We start from the raw sequence: 17,134 nt of genomic DNA, 5'->3' as shown, positions 1-17,134 counted from the left end.
GTGCTATAGTTCTAGGGAAGCATCAAGTTCATCTGTTGTAATAGCAGCAGGGAGGCCAAAGTGGTTGAAGTTAATTTCAGAGTTGTCTCCAGGGCCAGAGCACATAGGGTAGGTCATGGTAAGCAGGAAAGAAATTTTGAAAATATTCTTAAATTATATAGGGATATAATTGCAATCGTGAGCTAATTCCTACAAACAATAAAGAATAAATCATGCCCATTGGAGTAGCTATATATACTTTTTTCTTAAAAACATTAATAGCTCAAAAGGTTAACCTTCACCTCACATTTGATACTCATTGCATAATTATAAAAGGTAACATTTTACAAAATTAAGAACTTCTTAAATTTTTCCAAGGGCCACTCAAACCTTTGATATTAAGCGCATTCCCTTTGGAATTAACATGTCACCGTCTTTGTCAATTTTATATACTTTACTTGTTACTGCCAAAATTTCACTTGTCATTGATTTTGAATGAAATTCAAGCCATTTCCTGATATCACTTCCACTGACTTCATGAGATCCTGAAATTTCCCTTGGAATCAGTTTACAGTGTATCTGTGTTCTATTGTCAGATGAATCAGAAGGCGATTGTTAGACAACAGTGGACTTACTATATGCTAACATTAACTAGGGAGAGATGTTTGAATGGATACTAACATCATAACCAGTTGGCCATCAGTTTATATTTTTGCTATCATGGCTTTGCTTTGTTGGGCATCTTTGACTCTTCAGGAGCTTCGATAATGAGGACTTTCTAGTCATAGCCTCAGATGTTGGGGTTGGTAAGAGAAAGGATTAGGGAACAGTGAGTCAGGAGAGTATTCTTTTTGGAATATTATCTTTTCAGGCAAGAGTCCTCTCTTTCCACAGAGAAGCTCGGTCATTCCCAAGGGTCTTGACAGGAAACTACAAGTCACAGTGTCCAGGCCAGTAGAACAGGCAACTCTGTTGACTTCCTGCTATTGTAAAGATTCTGGCTCCCTGCCACAGTGTCTAGCAGAAAGTGATTTCTCAGAATTGAATGTTTCTCCAGGGATGTACGAGTATTTTAACTCAAAGAGTTGTAAAGTGAACACAAAGCCGTTCTGGATGGAGCTTGTTTCATTTTAAGAGCAGCCCATCTACATTTAGTAAAGTTTTCATTTTTACTATCCTTTTAAAAAACCTATTAAACACTGTGGCATTATGGAAAATAGAAAGGAAATGCCATTTTTAAACCTACTACCCAAGCACAGCAGTTTGTTTATCTTTTTCCAACATTTAAGTTTATATATTCTTAGTTATTATAATAATAATGAAAATGATGATAAGAGCATCTACTAGACTTTTTTGTTGTTTTCAGTCATATCATTTAATCTTCATTAGAACCCATAAGATAGGTCAATTATTGTCTTCATTGTAAGATGAGGAAACTGAGGCATGGAGTTCCAACTACTACTAAGTGGTGGGTCTTAAACCCTGGCAAGTCTAGAAATTTCTTTCTTGACCATTACATTATTGCTTTATATTTTGCATGTAGTTAAGCCAGTACACTAGAATTAAATTTTTTCAATTATAATAAAGAGACTATTGTTATTAAATCTGAAATTCAAATATTGGTTTTAAGAGCACTGACAGAAAAAGTAAAACATTGAAACTTCTAACTTGTAAATGAATTAGCCATGTTCAAACCCAGCTTCTTCATTTCTCCTTGTTCCACTTAAAAAATAAGGTTGTACATATAATATATACATTGTATGTTATATACATGTACATATACATACATACACACTTATTGTGAAACAATTTTGATGACGGGGTGGTGTCCATCTTGTTCATAGCTATGGATAGTGACAAGCATGTAGTATCATTTGTTCATTCATTTATCTGTTCAATGAATAATTATACCAGTTAATCTGTTTTGCAGTCTTTCCCTGATGTACTCAGGAACTCTTTTCTCAAAATTCCTAGTTCAACATGATGTTAATGGATAATATATTTAACAAAAACCATTGGGTCTTCAATGAGTTTGAGAAATATTGGTTAAAAAAGATGAAATAGCTTTTTTGCAAACTGGTGCAGCTACTCAGAGAAACAGTATGGAGTTTCCTCAAAAAGTTAAAAATAGAACTACCCTATGATCCAGTAATTGCACTACTAGGTATTTATCCAAAGGATACAAAAAAAAATATTAATTCAAAGGGATACATGCACTCTTATGTTCATAGCAGCATTATCTATAATAGCTAAATTTGGAAAGAGCCCAAGTGTCCATCCACAGATGAATGGATAAAGAAGATGTGGTATACATATGCAATGGGATATTACTCAGCCATAACAAAGAGTGAAATCTTGCCATTTGCAAAGATGTGGATGGAGCTAGGGAGTGTTATGCTAAAGGAAATAAGTCAGAGAAAGATGGACACCATACAATTTCGCTCATATGTGGAATTTAAGAAACAAAACAAACGAGCAAAGGGGAAAAAAGAGAGAGAGAGAAACAAACCAAGAATCAGACTCTCAACTATAGAGGACAATCTGATGGTTACAAGAGGGGAGAGGGTGGGTGGATGGGTGAAATAGGTGATGGGGATTAGGAATGCACTTGTCCATGATGAGCACCAGGTATTATATGGACGGGTTGAATCATTATATTGTACACCTGAAACTAATATAATTCACTGTATGTGAATTAACTGGAATTTAAATAAAAACTTTTAAAAAGGGCTAAAAAGTTATGAGAAAAAAAGAGAAATACTTTTTTTGCTGCCTAATGTGCATTGTGAATTTATAATATATAGTTGACCCTTGAACAATGTGAGGGTCAAGAGCACTGACCTCCGCACAGTTGAAAATCCACGAATAACTTTTGACTCCCCGAATCTTTACTAATAGCCTACTGTTGACTGGAAACCTTCCTGATAACATAGTCAATTAATATGTATTTTGTTTGTTATATGTATTATATGCATTTTTACAACAAAGTAAGCTAGAAAAAAGGAATATGCTATTAAGAAAATCATAAGGAAGAGAAAATACTTTTACAGTACTATATTTATTAAAAAAATCCGTACATAAGTGGACCCACACTTCAACAACTTAATTTTGACCATGTAACTCTCTTTTTTCTTTTCTTGGACCATCTGGGAAACTGGAATTTCACTGAGGACACCTTGGGAAACACTGGTCTAGAACTTAACTTCTTCCAGAATGCCAATATTAGTTTTTCTGCTTCTCTTTTTTAACTCACTCTAAACTGCTGTTTGGTCACATGGGGTCTCCAGAATAACCAGATGGTGAGTGATTATTCATCAGTATTGCTCTATTCCAAGTTGGATACTACAAAATATTAAAACAAAACAAAGCCCCAGACACTGTAAAAATTACTTCTACATCTGATTTAAGATGAAAACTAATATGTTAGAAGAATTGACTGGGAAGTAAAAATTAAAGTGGCTGATTTTCTTATATACTCCACATAAGAGGGTTTTTTTTTCTGGGACATTTTTGTTTTTTAACCAAAATCAGTTAATCAACAAATTGTTTTTGTTGCATAAGAGTACCACCTAAAATCTAATTTGGGTCCATGCTATTCATGAGCTGCTGAGAGTTCTTATTTCTTTTCTGTGGACATTATTGAATACCTGCACTTTTTTTTACAGAGTTGTTATGTTATTTGCAAAGGACTCACATTATTTCATACTGTCCAAGTCCTGTTTCAAAGTTGAAAGCATAACATTTTCTCATTTCAAAGAGATCACTGGGAACACTTAAGTGAGAAAAGTCTGATCTTTCTCTGCATTAGAACATGAGGAATTAGTACCTTAGACAATGAGTAAAAGGGGTTTCTGAACACTGGCAACCTTCAAATCTTTACAGCAGAGCTGAGAGTGCTGAATATAGACTTACCTTCATTGGTCTCAGTAAAATAGAAAGAATAGACCTCAGTTTGTGACAGCTAAATAATAAATACATTTATATAATGAAGAGGCTATGTCTGACACTCCTGAACCTAGCTCATATGAGGCAGTAGGTGGTTTAGGAACATATATGTACTGTATGGGATGAATATTTCTAAACTTATTATAGTCCATAGAGTTCAGGTCTAAGACCATATTAGGTTTTTATTCCACTACTTTTTCAAATATTTGGAGGGAGGAAAATAAAATTGCAAAGGACCTTAATGAAACCTGTTTTTCTTTGAAAACTGAATTTTGATTTTTCAAAGTATAACTTTAAAAGTTAAAAACATGACTCATATAAATATAGACACACATCAGAAATCTATTAATTTATTGAAGAGGGAAACTATAAGATAGTGATGCTTTTGGAACCAAGAGCATCTGAATATTACCAGGCATTTAGAAAAATGTTTCTATAAGATTGTTAGGTTAGATACAAAATTGGCTATTTTGCCAATTATATATTGGTTAAATTGCACAATGCAATAATACCATAAACATTTAGGTTATATTTTCCTCTGGACAGATTGGACAGAATGTACAATTTAACACCTAACTCCAGTGTCTGCGGTCTAACCAATAGTGAATAGCAAAGTCAAGTGCATTTTCCTAGAGAATTAAGCAGTCCTTGGGTGGATCTGTAAAACAATGCCTCAGTGTGACACTGAAAGGTCATGCTTTTCCCCCTTATTACCAAGGTTTGGGTAATTTTTCTAATTATCTAAAAGTAAAATTTTGAGGGTTTTTGTTGTTGTTGTTAACCCATTGCCTGATACAGTTTGGACTAAAACACACCATCTTGGCTGCTTCTGGGAGCGGAGGGATTAAAAAGGGGCCTGGGGAATCTACTTAATTCAAGAATCAAAATCAGCATCTTTCACAGATGACTGTTCATTTCATATCAAGGTCAAGCTGGCAGGAGAAAGGAACAATGGAAAGAGGGCAGGACAAATATCCCCAGGGGAATGAAGCAAGTGGGGGCCTGACAGCCTTCCCTTCCCCCAACAGGGCTGCCTTTATTTAAAGAGGATGGCATTTGTGGATTCCATCTCTCACCCTTTGTAAAGGTGTTTGGGAGTGCAGCTTAGGCGGGCTACTCTGGGCATAGCAAACCCCACGGCTTACACAGCCCCCCAGTCGCCAATACTGCCAGGAATAAATCCTCCACTCGCCCTGCGTGGGCTCATTCACAGCCCTGTAGTCCGAGGTTGGGCGCTTCCTCTCCGAGACTGAAATGACAGTGCAAACAGAGCGGGTGTGATGCAGTGAGCCCTCCTTCAAATGTTCTTTTTTTTAAAAAGCAAGACACACACACACACACACACACACACACACAGCAGTAACAGCAGTTCTGTCCTCCTCCCGGTTCTGGTTTCCTCCCGACGGATGAATTCCTGCCAGCCTCCATCCCTAGAGGGTGTAGCTCGGTAAAATTGGCAGGAGACGTCTGGAAGAAAGCAAGTCCCCCAGAGATTTCAGCACCTAGGCAGAAACGGCTGGGCTTTCCCATTGCCAGCCCCGGGGGTGGCTGGCACCGAGAAGCCTGGATTAAACGCCGCGCGGGGCTGGCGAGGTTGGGGTCGCGGTAACTCCCCAGGACCTCCTTGCGGGGATCCGGGGGGCCCGGGACCCGGGGACCGCCCTGCCGCCGCGCCCCGCCCAGCTCTGTCCCCGCAGCCTCGCGGGCTGCCGGGCTTTGTGGTTCGCCCGTGCGCCTGGGCCCCAGCTGGGGGTGTCGTTACGAGCATGTGCAGACAGCAGCCCAAGGTAGAGCGAGCGTGCCGGGCGAGCCCTGAGACTTGCCTTGCAATGCCATGTTTGTGTGTATGCTCTAACTCCCGGAGAGCAATCAGGGAGACGGCTCCCCGGCCGGACTTGGCTGATGTTTTCTTGTTTCTGTTTCAGCCTTCAGGATAATTCCTTCAGCAGCACCGCTGTAACAGAGTAAGTGATTCTTGCCATTAAAATAACACTTGCATGCCTTTCTCTGGAAGCAACTATCGCTAAGATATCCTCCACCGTCCCCAGCCGCTCTTCATGTTAGATGCATTGTCTCCTGTAATCTGGGAGCTGTGAAGACCGGGAGAGGTGCTGACTGATGGGGCCCAGAAATCTTTACGGGTTGAAATAGCCTTTTAGCAGCTACGGGAGAGGTATTATAACAAGCTAATTGCTTGCTGGAGCTCAGTGCTCTAAGATTTGTGTTCTTGGAGCTCAGCTTTTTTCTTTTTTAAAATTTATTTGACACGTCAGAAAGGAAGCTTTGTTGTATTTTGCCAACATTGGTGTCAGTTTTCATGGAGCATGCTGTATACATTTACAACAAATAGGAGATAGATGTGAAATGACTTGAGTTGAATTCCAGCATGTGATAAACAGGCTAAACTTATTCTCACCCTCTCTTGTCTACAGATTTTTAAGGCACAGTGAACTTTTTTTGGGTGCCCTTTGTCATTTTTGTCTTCTGGCCTCAAAGATCTGGCTACAGGAGACATGAATCATCTTGTCCTCTGGTTAAAGCTGCTGATTGAGTCAACTAATATCATTTGAACATGGAATGAAGGAGTATAATATTTTACTCAAGGGCAGCAGTCATAGTATTTTTTATTAGTTATAGTTCACGGTTTTAATTCTTGTCATCCCTTCCTGAATATGTTTTCCTAATACTATACTATACATATACGTTAAAAATTAATAGGTAGTATATTTTACTAATATTATATGTAATTTATATAAAATGTACATATGTACATATATATAAAATACCTATACTTCATTTAGCAGCCTTTCTCTAGACTAACTTGTGATGTTTACTTCTGGGACCTTTTGATGGAAGTCATTCAACAGCTTTTCAGGGAAACAGGATGTATAAGGTTGTATACTCAACTATGTTTAAAAAATGCTGCAAGTTTGACACAGAAAGCCCAGTAACTTGGGAACTATTTGCTAAAGTTTCCTAAAAGGCAAGTAAATGTGGGAATAGATAGGTGAGTGTCAGGTCTTACCACTGTCACAATGACTTGGTGATGGAGGGGTGAGATTCTACAGGGCTTCCCAGGACCTCTTGTTTCCCATATCCTTTTGTTTCTGTGTTTGCATAAGCTGTGCTCTTAGTGTGAAGCTTTGGGCTCACTTAAGTGGAGTTACTTGAAAAACAACAACTCAGGGTGACTTTAGAAGATGTCATATACAATACATGCCATATAAAATACTCATTGGAACCCACATCTGTTAATGAGATTGCTGCAACTTTGGTTTTCTAAAAGCCTGAGAGAGGGGGAGGGATGTGTGCCAAAATATGCAGGCCAAAGATAGGCCTGGACTTCCTCATTCAGGTGCACAGGAGCTGCTCTCCTCCCTGGCTGAGCTTATAAACACCCAGCGCTTTCTGGCCTGCTTCTTAGGAGCCCTGTGTGGCTGAGTCCCCAGAGTCAGCCTCGGGCATAGCAGCTTCAAAATGGAGATACTCAGTTCCAGATGTCACATGGACAATTTTTTTGAAAAGGTTTTACACTTAATTGTGGGGAAAGTCTGGTACCTTATCTTTGGACACTCCTCAAGGAGTTCTGATTGCATAAGATCCTGTTGTTGTTTTCAGAGAAGTGATGGTGATTTATTTTAAAAGGCACTAAGTGACAACTGGAATGCCATCTGGCTAATCTAAAAATCTAAGGAGCATATTTAAAACATACCAAAAGCTTCGCAGGTGTAACACAACACAGAGTAGGGTCATTTGAAACTTGTCATTGTGTAATATAACACTTTCTCCTCCCCTCTGTTATATGAAGCATTTTCCTTGGTTCTCTGGGCATTACCCCAAAGCCAACAGGACCAGGATCACCGTCCTGAGATACAGATGTAGCAGGTGCTCAGCAAATATTTGGGTGTGGTCTTAACATACACAGAGGAGGCACTTGCCTGAAAACTTCCTCTCCCTCCTGTCCCCATCCCCTCCTTCTTCCTCCTAGCCACACTCACTTATTTTCCTTAGTGTCTGAAATTGTACCTAGAGATGATTTCTTTTGGATTCAGGCCTCTGGTGGTGACTCTTATTAAAACGGAAATTAAAAAGTCTGCCCCTGGGAGGCCGATTCAAGTTGGCATTAATACTTTGATATAAATTATGTTATCAGGTAGTCTAGCCTGGTAGGGTTCAGCCTGGCCAGGTGGGGGTCCTATCAGAGTCAAAGGGAAGGGGAATTGGGAAGGACTCAATGATAGATTTTATTCTCTCCTCGGTTCTTCCCAGGCCTGGCATTGTCTGTGCAGCTCTGGACCAATTCAGTTTCTTTTTCTACCGAAATTCTTCCAAGATCAGAGTGGCCTTGGCCTTCCGTTCTGTATCTGCAGGGACATTTCATCTGTTTTTCCATGGTCATCTCCTATGTTGCCCTGGCTACACCACTGTGTGAAATGAAGCCTGGCCAGCAGTGAATTTTGCAATGAATTAGTTATCATCTGAAGCAGTGGTTCTCAAAACCAACTGATCATCAGTATGAACTGGGGAAGGGGGTTGGGGCTTGTGAAAGATCCAGTTTCTCAGGCTTTATCCCAAAGTAGGAACCTAGAATGGGTGATTGTGTTGGAGTCAGCTCAGTGCTGGTCTGGGTTTTGTAAACCTTTAGGTCAGCGTTAAATTTTTTAGAAGCATACTAGTTATGTTTGTGTGTGTTTGTGAGGCTATCTGGTTTAAGAATTCACATTCCTGGGCCTCACCCCCAGGGAGCTAGCTGATCTAGTGAGGCTGAGGTACCCGTGGGGCTCACGCCCGCTCCCAGGTCATGCTGATGCAAGTGGTTCCGGAGACACACTTGGAGAAATCCCGTAGGATTGCAGGCTGCAGCTCTGCAGCTTTGCTTTCAGGGAACACAGTCCTGCTGGGTGAGTAGAAGTCCCCTTCCTGGCACAGCTACGTTCGTTTTACTAATAACCAATCCGAGGCCTCTCTTCTTATTTACCCCAAGTCAAAAAAGCGAACTTCTCATGGGCACTTCTTTCACCACCATTATTCTAAGAAACAAGCCTTTCATTCTCCTTCTTTTGTGAGCCTCTGGAATAGAAACTGAAGAGATCGGTTAGTAGGCTCAGTACAGGGGAGCGGAAATACCACGGTGGCCATCGCTGTCCGCCTGGGATGCAGGGCAGTTCCTTCACCTCTTGTGTGAAGGTGGCCCCTACTTCACTGCATTGTCGGGTTCACTGAGATGCTGTGAAAGAGACGGTGAGCTGGGAAGTACCATAGAAGTTTTTCTTGTTTGTGGTTGACAGAGGGAACAAAACTCCCAATCGGGAAAAAGGTAACAACCCTGAGCATTTCACCAAGGAGTGATTGCAAGGACAAATTATCCATACATTGTCTGGGTAACCACAAATCAAGAACCCTGGGACTTAGAACTAGTTGATGAGAACATCAAAGGAAGTCATTTAATAGAGATGCTTCTCACATTTTTTTTTACCATGCACAATAGTCAGAAAAACATTTTATATAACAATCCAACACACCCATATATACATGATTTATTTAAAAATGTTCTGTGAAATAACACTTAACCCTTACTATACTGATATTTTCTATTCTATTTCTCTAACAACAATAACAAAATGATGGTAGCTGCTATCTAATTTCAAGACCTACTAATAGGTCACAATTTGCATTTGGAAAAACAATGCACTAGAAGATGCCCAGTTTTGAATATTTAAGGAGATGATTGGTCTTTAAATTCCTGTACTGGGGCTATAATACAAGAAGAGGATGCCAAGGGCATCCCACCAGTTGGGCACTTGGTCTGAGCTGATTTTCTTGCCAGAGTGGGGATATCTGGCTATGGGTCGCCACTGAGGAATCCAATTTTACAGCTGGGCCCACAGTGCACAGGGGGCTCCTGTGCAAGGAATCAGGAGAAGAGTCACAAAGGAGATGTTACTTCAGTAAAACTGAATGGTCTTCATCAGAGCAAATGTACAACCCAACTGAACTAAAAGAGCTTGTATATGTGTTCATGTAAGCTTCTAGACAGATCTATTTCATCGCTGTATTTGTGTCCCAGGAACTGTGTTTCCTTGAGCAGGAACTGAAGTCATTTAATAGGCCTTAAAATTGGATCAATTAATTAGGGTCTGGCCTCGTACTTAAGAAGCATGGGCAACTTTGTATGTTCTGGTGCCGAGTTTCCATTTTTACCTAATTGTACTTTGAAAAGAAAGGTTAATAAATCAAGTGAGGGGGAGAAAAATAAGTTCTTGCCAAATTCCCAAACAATAGGTATTGTTGAGCTCTAGGGTTGAACCTCTGATTGAACCCTAGTTCTCTGGAAGCAAAAATTCTAGATTTCTGTTCTTCACTGATTTTTCTACTTAGCGAGGTTACTTTTATTGGGAAACATTTTCATTCACATTACAAAGCCTGTATGATCTATTAAAGTGAACACCTCCAATGGAGGAGGACAAGGCAATTCTTATGAATTCAATTGTTATTTTCATGAGATGGACAGAATGGTGTACTGACAGTCAAAAACATGAGAAAGCAAGAAAATTTAATTATTTTGTTAAAAAGAGTACTGTGTTAGGTTGACTGATTTTTTTTTAACTGCCAGCAGGAATAAGATATTTCAGCAGGCAGAGAGAATTAGGATCTAGATGGCCTTTGTTTAATTCATTAAAGTATATAATTTAAAAGGCATAGTAAGGGAAGAGGACTGGAGCTTTCATCAGTTTCTTCTGTGGATAAGTTATGTAACGTTGCAAGTAACGGATATTGAAAAATTGTAAATGATTTCATATAGTATGACTATTCTTATTATATTATGGTTATATTTATATATGTAGGTAGTTACTTACTTTTGTCCACTCATTACATTGTGACTCTATCTGAGCAGGGTCCAGGTCTTTTTCAACTTTGTGTCCTTTAGAAGGAATGCTACTGGAAGTATGGGTCCCCAAATTGTTTGTAACTCATCTGAGACAAGGGAAGTACAGAAATAGGGAGTAAGCATTTAAAAACTTCTATGGGAATTTGGCATTCCTGTGACATTTTTTACCAAACTACCATAGTAGATTGGAAATAGAAAACAAACTGGTCATTCCTGAGTCCCAAAGAGTTTGAAATGCGCAGCCTTAATACCTAGTGAGTACCTGAAAGGCAGTGAATGTTCAGGAAATGCTTATTAAAATATTTCCAGTCTTGCTGAGAGGCCCGAGTTAATGATTCCATTCAATTATTTATTGAATGCCTTCTTTGGGGTAGCACTGTGGGCACTGTGCAGTGTATCTAGAAAAAAATCATTTCTTTTCATGGAATTAACAGCTAATTAAAGAGATGTCAGAGGTACAAAGGAATTACATAGCAGTGTGAGGCAAGATATATAGTTGGTTACCAAAACCTCAGAATAAAGAGTAAACATTTATGTATTAAGGTTTAAAGTAGGTATGTGGCCTATGGGTGAACTTGGATGGGAAGGTTCATGGAGCTTATGAGACTTCACTCGGGCAGTGAAGGATGAGTAGGAGTTGAAGGTGAAAAAAGCATTCCAGGCTGGAGTGGGGTGGGAATGGCTGAGAAAAGGAACAAAGGCTCCCTCCCACACTTGAGGGAGAGAATGGTCCTACTATGCATTCCCCCAGGCAGTGTGGAACTCTGGAGATGTTTCAATATAGAAGAGCCACAAATTTTTCACTGGGTTATTCCAGAAGTTTTGTGATGAAGAAGGGAATTGAGAAAGTCTGGAGGTCGATGGAGGAAGCCAATTGGGAGCTGGTGTGGTTTGGGACTGCCTGAGGCAGAGGACATTTCAAGAGGCAAAAGGGGGAGTCTCTTTTGAGCCAAGGATAACCCACCAATGGTGTTAGATGTCCCCTCAAATGCTTTGAACAGCTGGGTCCTTGCCAAGATCTTGTTAGTTTAGGTGATGCAGAGCAGTGCATGAAAAAAGAGTATTACGTCTGGTTCTGAGCTTTGAAGATCACATGATATGACAACACTGGTATCATTATCCGGTAGACATGCTGGGAATTGGGGCTAGTTTGAAAGAGAGTGGTGAGGGTTGTTCCATTTTTTAGTTTACGGTGCTAATCTAATTCTAGACTCTTGCTGCTTCTGCTGCTGCCGACAGTTGGAACTGATGTGGATTTGTTCCTTCTCTCCAGGTGTGACGAAGACACAGTCTCCCTACATGAAGACCAGACTGATTGCTCCAGTATCAGGTATGACCAACTATTGCTTGGTTCTTAATTATGAAGGACAGAAACCATGTAGGTCTGGGGTCTTTAGTCTTTTCTTTGAATTATAATTGCCGGTTCTTGTGTCTAAGTTCTTGTAATAAAATATCAGTTCTTAAGGAAGTTTTGTCATGTCCATTTTGGGATATTCCCCTTAGTACCCAGGACAGTGCCTTTTATATGGGGATTGCGCAGTAAATGTCTACTGAATTCAGTATTGATTATCCCATCTCAATGTTCCCATCATAGACCCTATGGAAGAGGTTATAGATTTATTTACCAAGCATGTCGTTGAGTGTTTGGAGTATGGTCTTGGTCATCAAGGAGTTCATGATATGGCAAAACCTTCATAGTTAACCACTTCTTCCACATTTGCTTTGTTCAGAGCATTTTTGCATACATTTTATTATTTAATCTAAGCAACTGAAAGGAAGCTGATGTTTCCCTCCTCATCCTGGAGGTGGGGAAACTGAGGCTCAGAAGGATTATAGCTCATCCAAACTAACATAGCTACTATGGGACTGAATTTGGGCTCAGGTCTCTCTGACTCTCAAGTTCATTTGTTGGATAACAAACAATTGTTGAAGGCCTATTTTGTGTGCCAGAAACCAGTCAATGTAGATGATGATGCTACAGTGCATTAAGGGATATTTTACGAGAGGTAGACAGAGAATTCATTTAGAAGGACCAAATAGCCCAGAGAGGTTTCTGGGATGGATTCCTGAAGAAAATTACAGTAGCACATGACTTTGTGTGTATGTTTGTGTGTGTGTGGTGGGGGGATATGAGGCTAAGAAAAAGATGATGCTACCGAGCAGAGGGAGCAACTTACTGGAAAGCCAACAGAGGGTAGAGAAAATAGAGTTGTAGGAATAGCAGACAGTTCAGGATGGTGGGAAGCTTGAGAGCCTTTGGGAGTGAGGAGGCCAAGAGTGGTAAGAACTAAAGCTCCGGAGATAAACAAAGACCTGATTTCAAAGGGTTTGTGTACCTCACTAAGGAGTTTGGAATTTATCCTGGAGGTATTGGAGAGACTAAAAAGAACCCTCAGTCTTTTCTTTGCAAATAACCACTTGGCTGAAGCCCCATGAAAGTAACAATACCTCTCATTTATTGAGCTGTGGCCTTGAGCCAGCTTTCTATGGTAGGCATTTCACAGGGACTGTATTATCTCTGCAAGGTAGAGAGATATCCATCTTATGGATGAGGGTCAGAGAGGTGATGTGCTGTGGCCCAGGCTACACAACTAATATGCAGGAGGATCTTTTAGACTCATTCTCAGTTATGATTGATTCCACTAAGTAGTGGCATAAATTACATAACTCGTACTTTCCTGCTTTGGAGATTCTGAGAAACCAGTAACAGGTTAGAAATATATTTCTAAAGATTACTATTTGTATTTAGGTATTTGTGTAATGAGAGAAAGATGTTTTTTGCTCCCTCACACCCACCTTCCTTGCTTTTCAAGTCAAGGAGGTAATTGAGATGACTTTTATAAAACTTTGGCACCTTGAAAATATATAAAAATGAAGTCCAGGTATTGTTTTAGGAATGTGTCTATCAGAAGAGTCATTTTAGTTTTGAAACACGACTTTTTCTTTCTTATCTTAGTGTTCTAGAATCCTCCTTGAATGAGGAACGTTTAGGTTTCCTATAAAGACAGCTGTTCTCCCTTTTGTTTCTCACCTAGGAGCATAAAGTACGTGGATGAACATTGTTTCCAGTGAGAGAAATGCATTTCACATGAACCAGTACAGTTCCAACTTATGGTTTGATATTGGTTTCCAAATCCATTAGTGGCTTAGAATTTTTAAAATTGTAATTGATCTTGGGGCCTGGGTGGCTCTGTCGGTTGAGTATCCGACTCTTGGTTTCAGCTCAGGTCATGATCTCAGGGTCGTGATCTCAGGGTGGTTAGATAGAGGCCCTCGTCAGGCTTCACGCTCAGCGCCAAGTCGGCTTGAGATTCTTTCCCCCTCCTTTTCTCCCTCCCCCTCTCTCCTTCCCCTGCCCTCTCTCTCTCTCTCTCTCTCTAAAAATAAATAAATAAATAAAATCATAAAATATAATTGATTTTAAGGGAAAATATTAACCAGTGTCACTGGCACAGACTTTCGGTTTCATTTTTTTCAGTTATTAATATTGAAGAATTATTTCACTCGTTGGGTTCTCCTTTACCAGACATTATGAAGTTTGTCTTGAGGCTTAAAATTAACTATTTCACATAGTTTTATTTCCACACCTTGCCCAACTGCACCCTGGTCATTCTCCAGAATTCCTATCCTGATGTTTGCTTTGATCTTTTCCCAGAGGCTAACTGGAGTTCATCCTCCTGATATCAGTTTAGTGACTTTAATCTGTTTTATTTGTGAAAAGGCATCTTGAACAGTGGGCATAGAAATCCTTTCTTTGCTGGTCTTGTCTCTTGGCTTTTTGTGTCCTTGAGCTACAAGAAATTGCTTTCTATCTGACCTTGCCAAAGTCTTTTATGAATGCTCGGATTCGGGAGCAGGAGGGAAAAACGCCACCGAGGGGAAGTGGTCTCCCCCTAGAGAATTACATGATCTAGTACCAAATGATTGCCAGTGGATTAAGGATGACAATTTTAATTGTATAAAGAGAACACCCATTTGGTTATATCCCTGAGTTCTTAGCAAAATAAGAAAATAAATGCATCTAGATTTAAAAGGGACCAATGGCTTCAGATAAAAGTGTTATGTCACTACTTCTGAGGAAATTGAAACAGTAGAGTTATATTGTATGAATTTGCTTGGTTAGTGAAAATTAAAAGTGCCATTCCAGCACTAAATATGTGAAGGTGACACCAGCCGATTTAGTCACCTCCAGCAATTCCACACTGATGGGACCTGGACAAGGATCTTTGAGTGTGCACTGAAGGTGTTGTTCAGATGGTTTGGTTGGGTAAAACGCCCTTGTTTTATATTTTACCCGAGTAGCATGTTTCCTATCAAAATAGACCCTGTTAAACTTCTAGAGGCCTTTGAAAATTGTAGGGAGATGATTCTAAACATGCCAGTGAGGAGGAAGTATCATGCCTTGAATCAAGTACATATATGCAGGGGAGACTGAAGACCTACCTACCACTCCAGGTCTCTGGGTGAATGAGCCCTTCTCAGGCACTTCATTTAATCTTTGAGTTTTAGAGTTTTTTCTCTTTTCTTTTCTCCTTCCTTCCTTCCTTCCTTCCTTCCTTCCTTCCTTCCTTCCTTCCTTCCTTCCTTCCTCCCTCCCTCCCTCCCTCCCTCCCTCCCTTCCTTCCTTCCTTCCTTCCCTTTTTTTGTCTTTTTTAGAGAGAGGGGTAGGGGTAAGAGAGAATCCTAAGCAGGCTCCACACCCTGCTCGCAGCTGTCCTGGAACTTGATCTCCTGACCCTGAGATCATGACCTGACCCACCCAGGTGCCCCTGAGTTCTAGAGTCTTAATCTATAAAACCGGGCTGACAATCTCTAATCTGATTCTCACATTTTTGTCAGAGAAAAAAAATACATACATGAAAGCATCTTGAAGTGAAAAATTTTAAAAAAATCTGATAGTATGCACAAAGTTACAACTACAAAAAAGAAGTATGTATCCACTAGTAAAGATTAGAAGGGAACGTGGAATGATCTAAACAGTGAAATTCACATTTCTTAGGTTCTTGTTCCTGTGAAACCAAGTCCACCCCAAACATTTTGCTAGTTACCATATAAATAGAGCAGCAATGAGTGTGCCAGCCCCGCTTTCCCGCAGCAGCTTATTACTTTTTTGGGTGCTTTCTAAATTGGGTCTTTCCTGTTTTAGAGATGAAGACAATAAAGAGAACTACCCCGACGCCGGGGCTCTCCTAGAGGAGCCCGCGCCGCCGCCGTGGCGCGCGCCGCCGCAGCATGTAGAGCAGACGGCGCTGGTGGACGGCGTGCTGCGACCCAGCATGGGCAACTTCAAGTCCCGGAAGCCCAAGACCCTGCTCAAGGCGGAGAGCGGGAGGAGCCACGGAGAAAGTCAGGTAGCGGGCTCTACCACCTCCGGCCTCTGCCGAATGGGCGCTTCTCCCGCGAGGGCACCGCTCTGGCGGGCGGTGTGAGCGCGTTATTCTGCAGAAGGTGGTTAGTGAGCCAGACGGGTCAGTGCGCCTGCCGCGGGCCTGGGACGCACGGAGGGCACTCCCAGCGCAGTGTGCTCAGCGGGCTGGTAATTTAGCGCCCTTTCCAACGGACCCCTTAAAGCCTGGGCTTTGATAATGGTTCAGAGGAGCTGCTGCATTCTTTTTTTTTTTTTTTTTAAAGATTTTATTTATTTGACAGAGAGAGACACAGCGAGAGAGGGGACACAAGCAGGGGGAGTGGGAGAGGGAGAAGCAGGCCTCCCGCGGAGCAGGGAGCCCGATGCGGGGCTCGATCCCAGGACCCTGGGATCATGACCTGAGCCGAAGGCAGACACTTAACGACTGAGCCACCCAGGTGCCCCGAGCTGCTGCATTCTTGCAGGGGAGAGTGGAGGAGGAGCTCCAGCCATCTTCACTTACCCAGGTCATGTAGCTCTTGCCCCAAACTTGATTTCTTCTTAGCAAATCAAAAATCCCTAGTTTACCCGGATCCACTCACCTCAGCCTGCCCTTTAGAAGACTTGGGTAAATATTCAAGTGCGCATGTGCCTCTGTGTGTGTGTGTGTGTGTGTGTGTGTGTGTGTGTGTGTGGTGTGTGGTATCAGGTTCTTTGAGGTCAATTAAGTATTTAAATGAATGAATGAAGCAATTTTTTTTCAACTTGATTTGGGTAGTACATTCATATTTTCTAATTTTTTAGAAAACTTTCTCTAGTTGTAAAGGGATGTAGCAAAGAATGTGATGTTTTTAAATCTTAGAAAACTCCTTAAATAATTTATGACGCTTTTTAAAAAAAAGATTAAATGAATATAATCCCCTTTTATTTTACTAGGAGGTTAATGAGATTATACTTGTAATGCACCTAATGCA

General features: G+C 40.8%; 1 protein-coding gene across 6 annotated transcripts in view; it reads left to right on the top strand.

Annotated features, from left to right (window-relative positions):
* The first annotated feature begins 5,524 nt into the window (after window positions 1–5,524).
* Window positions 5,525–17,134, top strand: part of FAM13C (family with sequence similarity 13 member C) — a 153,092-nt gene continuing 141,482 nt past the window's right edge. For 2 of the 6 annotated variants that reach the window (XM_045877880.3, XM_045877879.3), the window contains exons 1-3: window positions 5,725–5,888; window positions 12,087–12,143; window positions 15,960–16,164. In XM_045877880.3, the coding sequence (XP_045733836.1) occupies window positions 5,827–5,888; window positions 12,087–12,143; window positions 15,960–16,164 (324 nt within the window). In that variant the 5' untranslated portion in view covers window positions 5,725–5,826. The other 4 variants (XM_045877883.3, XM_045877881.3, XM_045877885.3 and 1 more) reach the window with 3 other exon arrangements.

The sequence above is a fragment of the Mirounga angustirostris genome, unplaced genomic scaffold (genome assembly GCF_029215605.1).
Source record: "Mirounga angustirostris isolate CCGP_5_RB_7025 unplaced genomic scaffold, mMirAng1.0.hap1 SCAF_6, whole genome shotgun sequence".
NCBI classification, from domain to species: Eukaryota; Metazoa; Chordata; class Mammalia; order Carnivora; family Phocidae; genus Mirounga; species Mirounga angustirostris.
The sequence above is the reverse complement of the archived record's forward strand: the minus strand, read 5'-3'. Positions and strand labels throughout refer to the sequence as shown.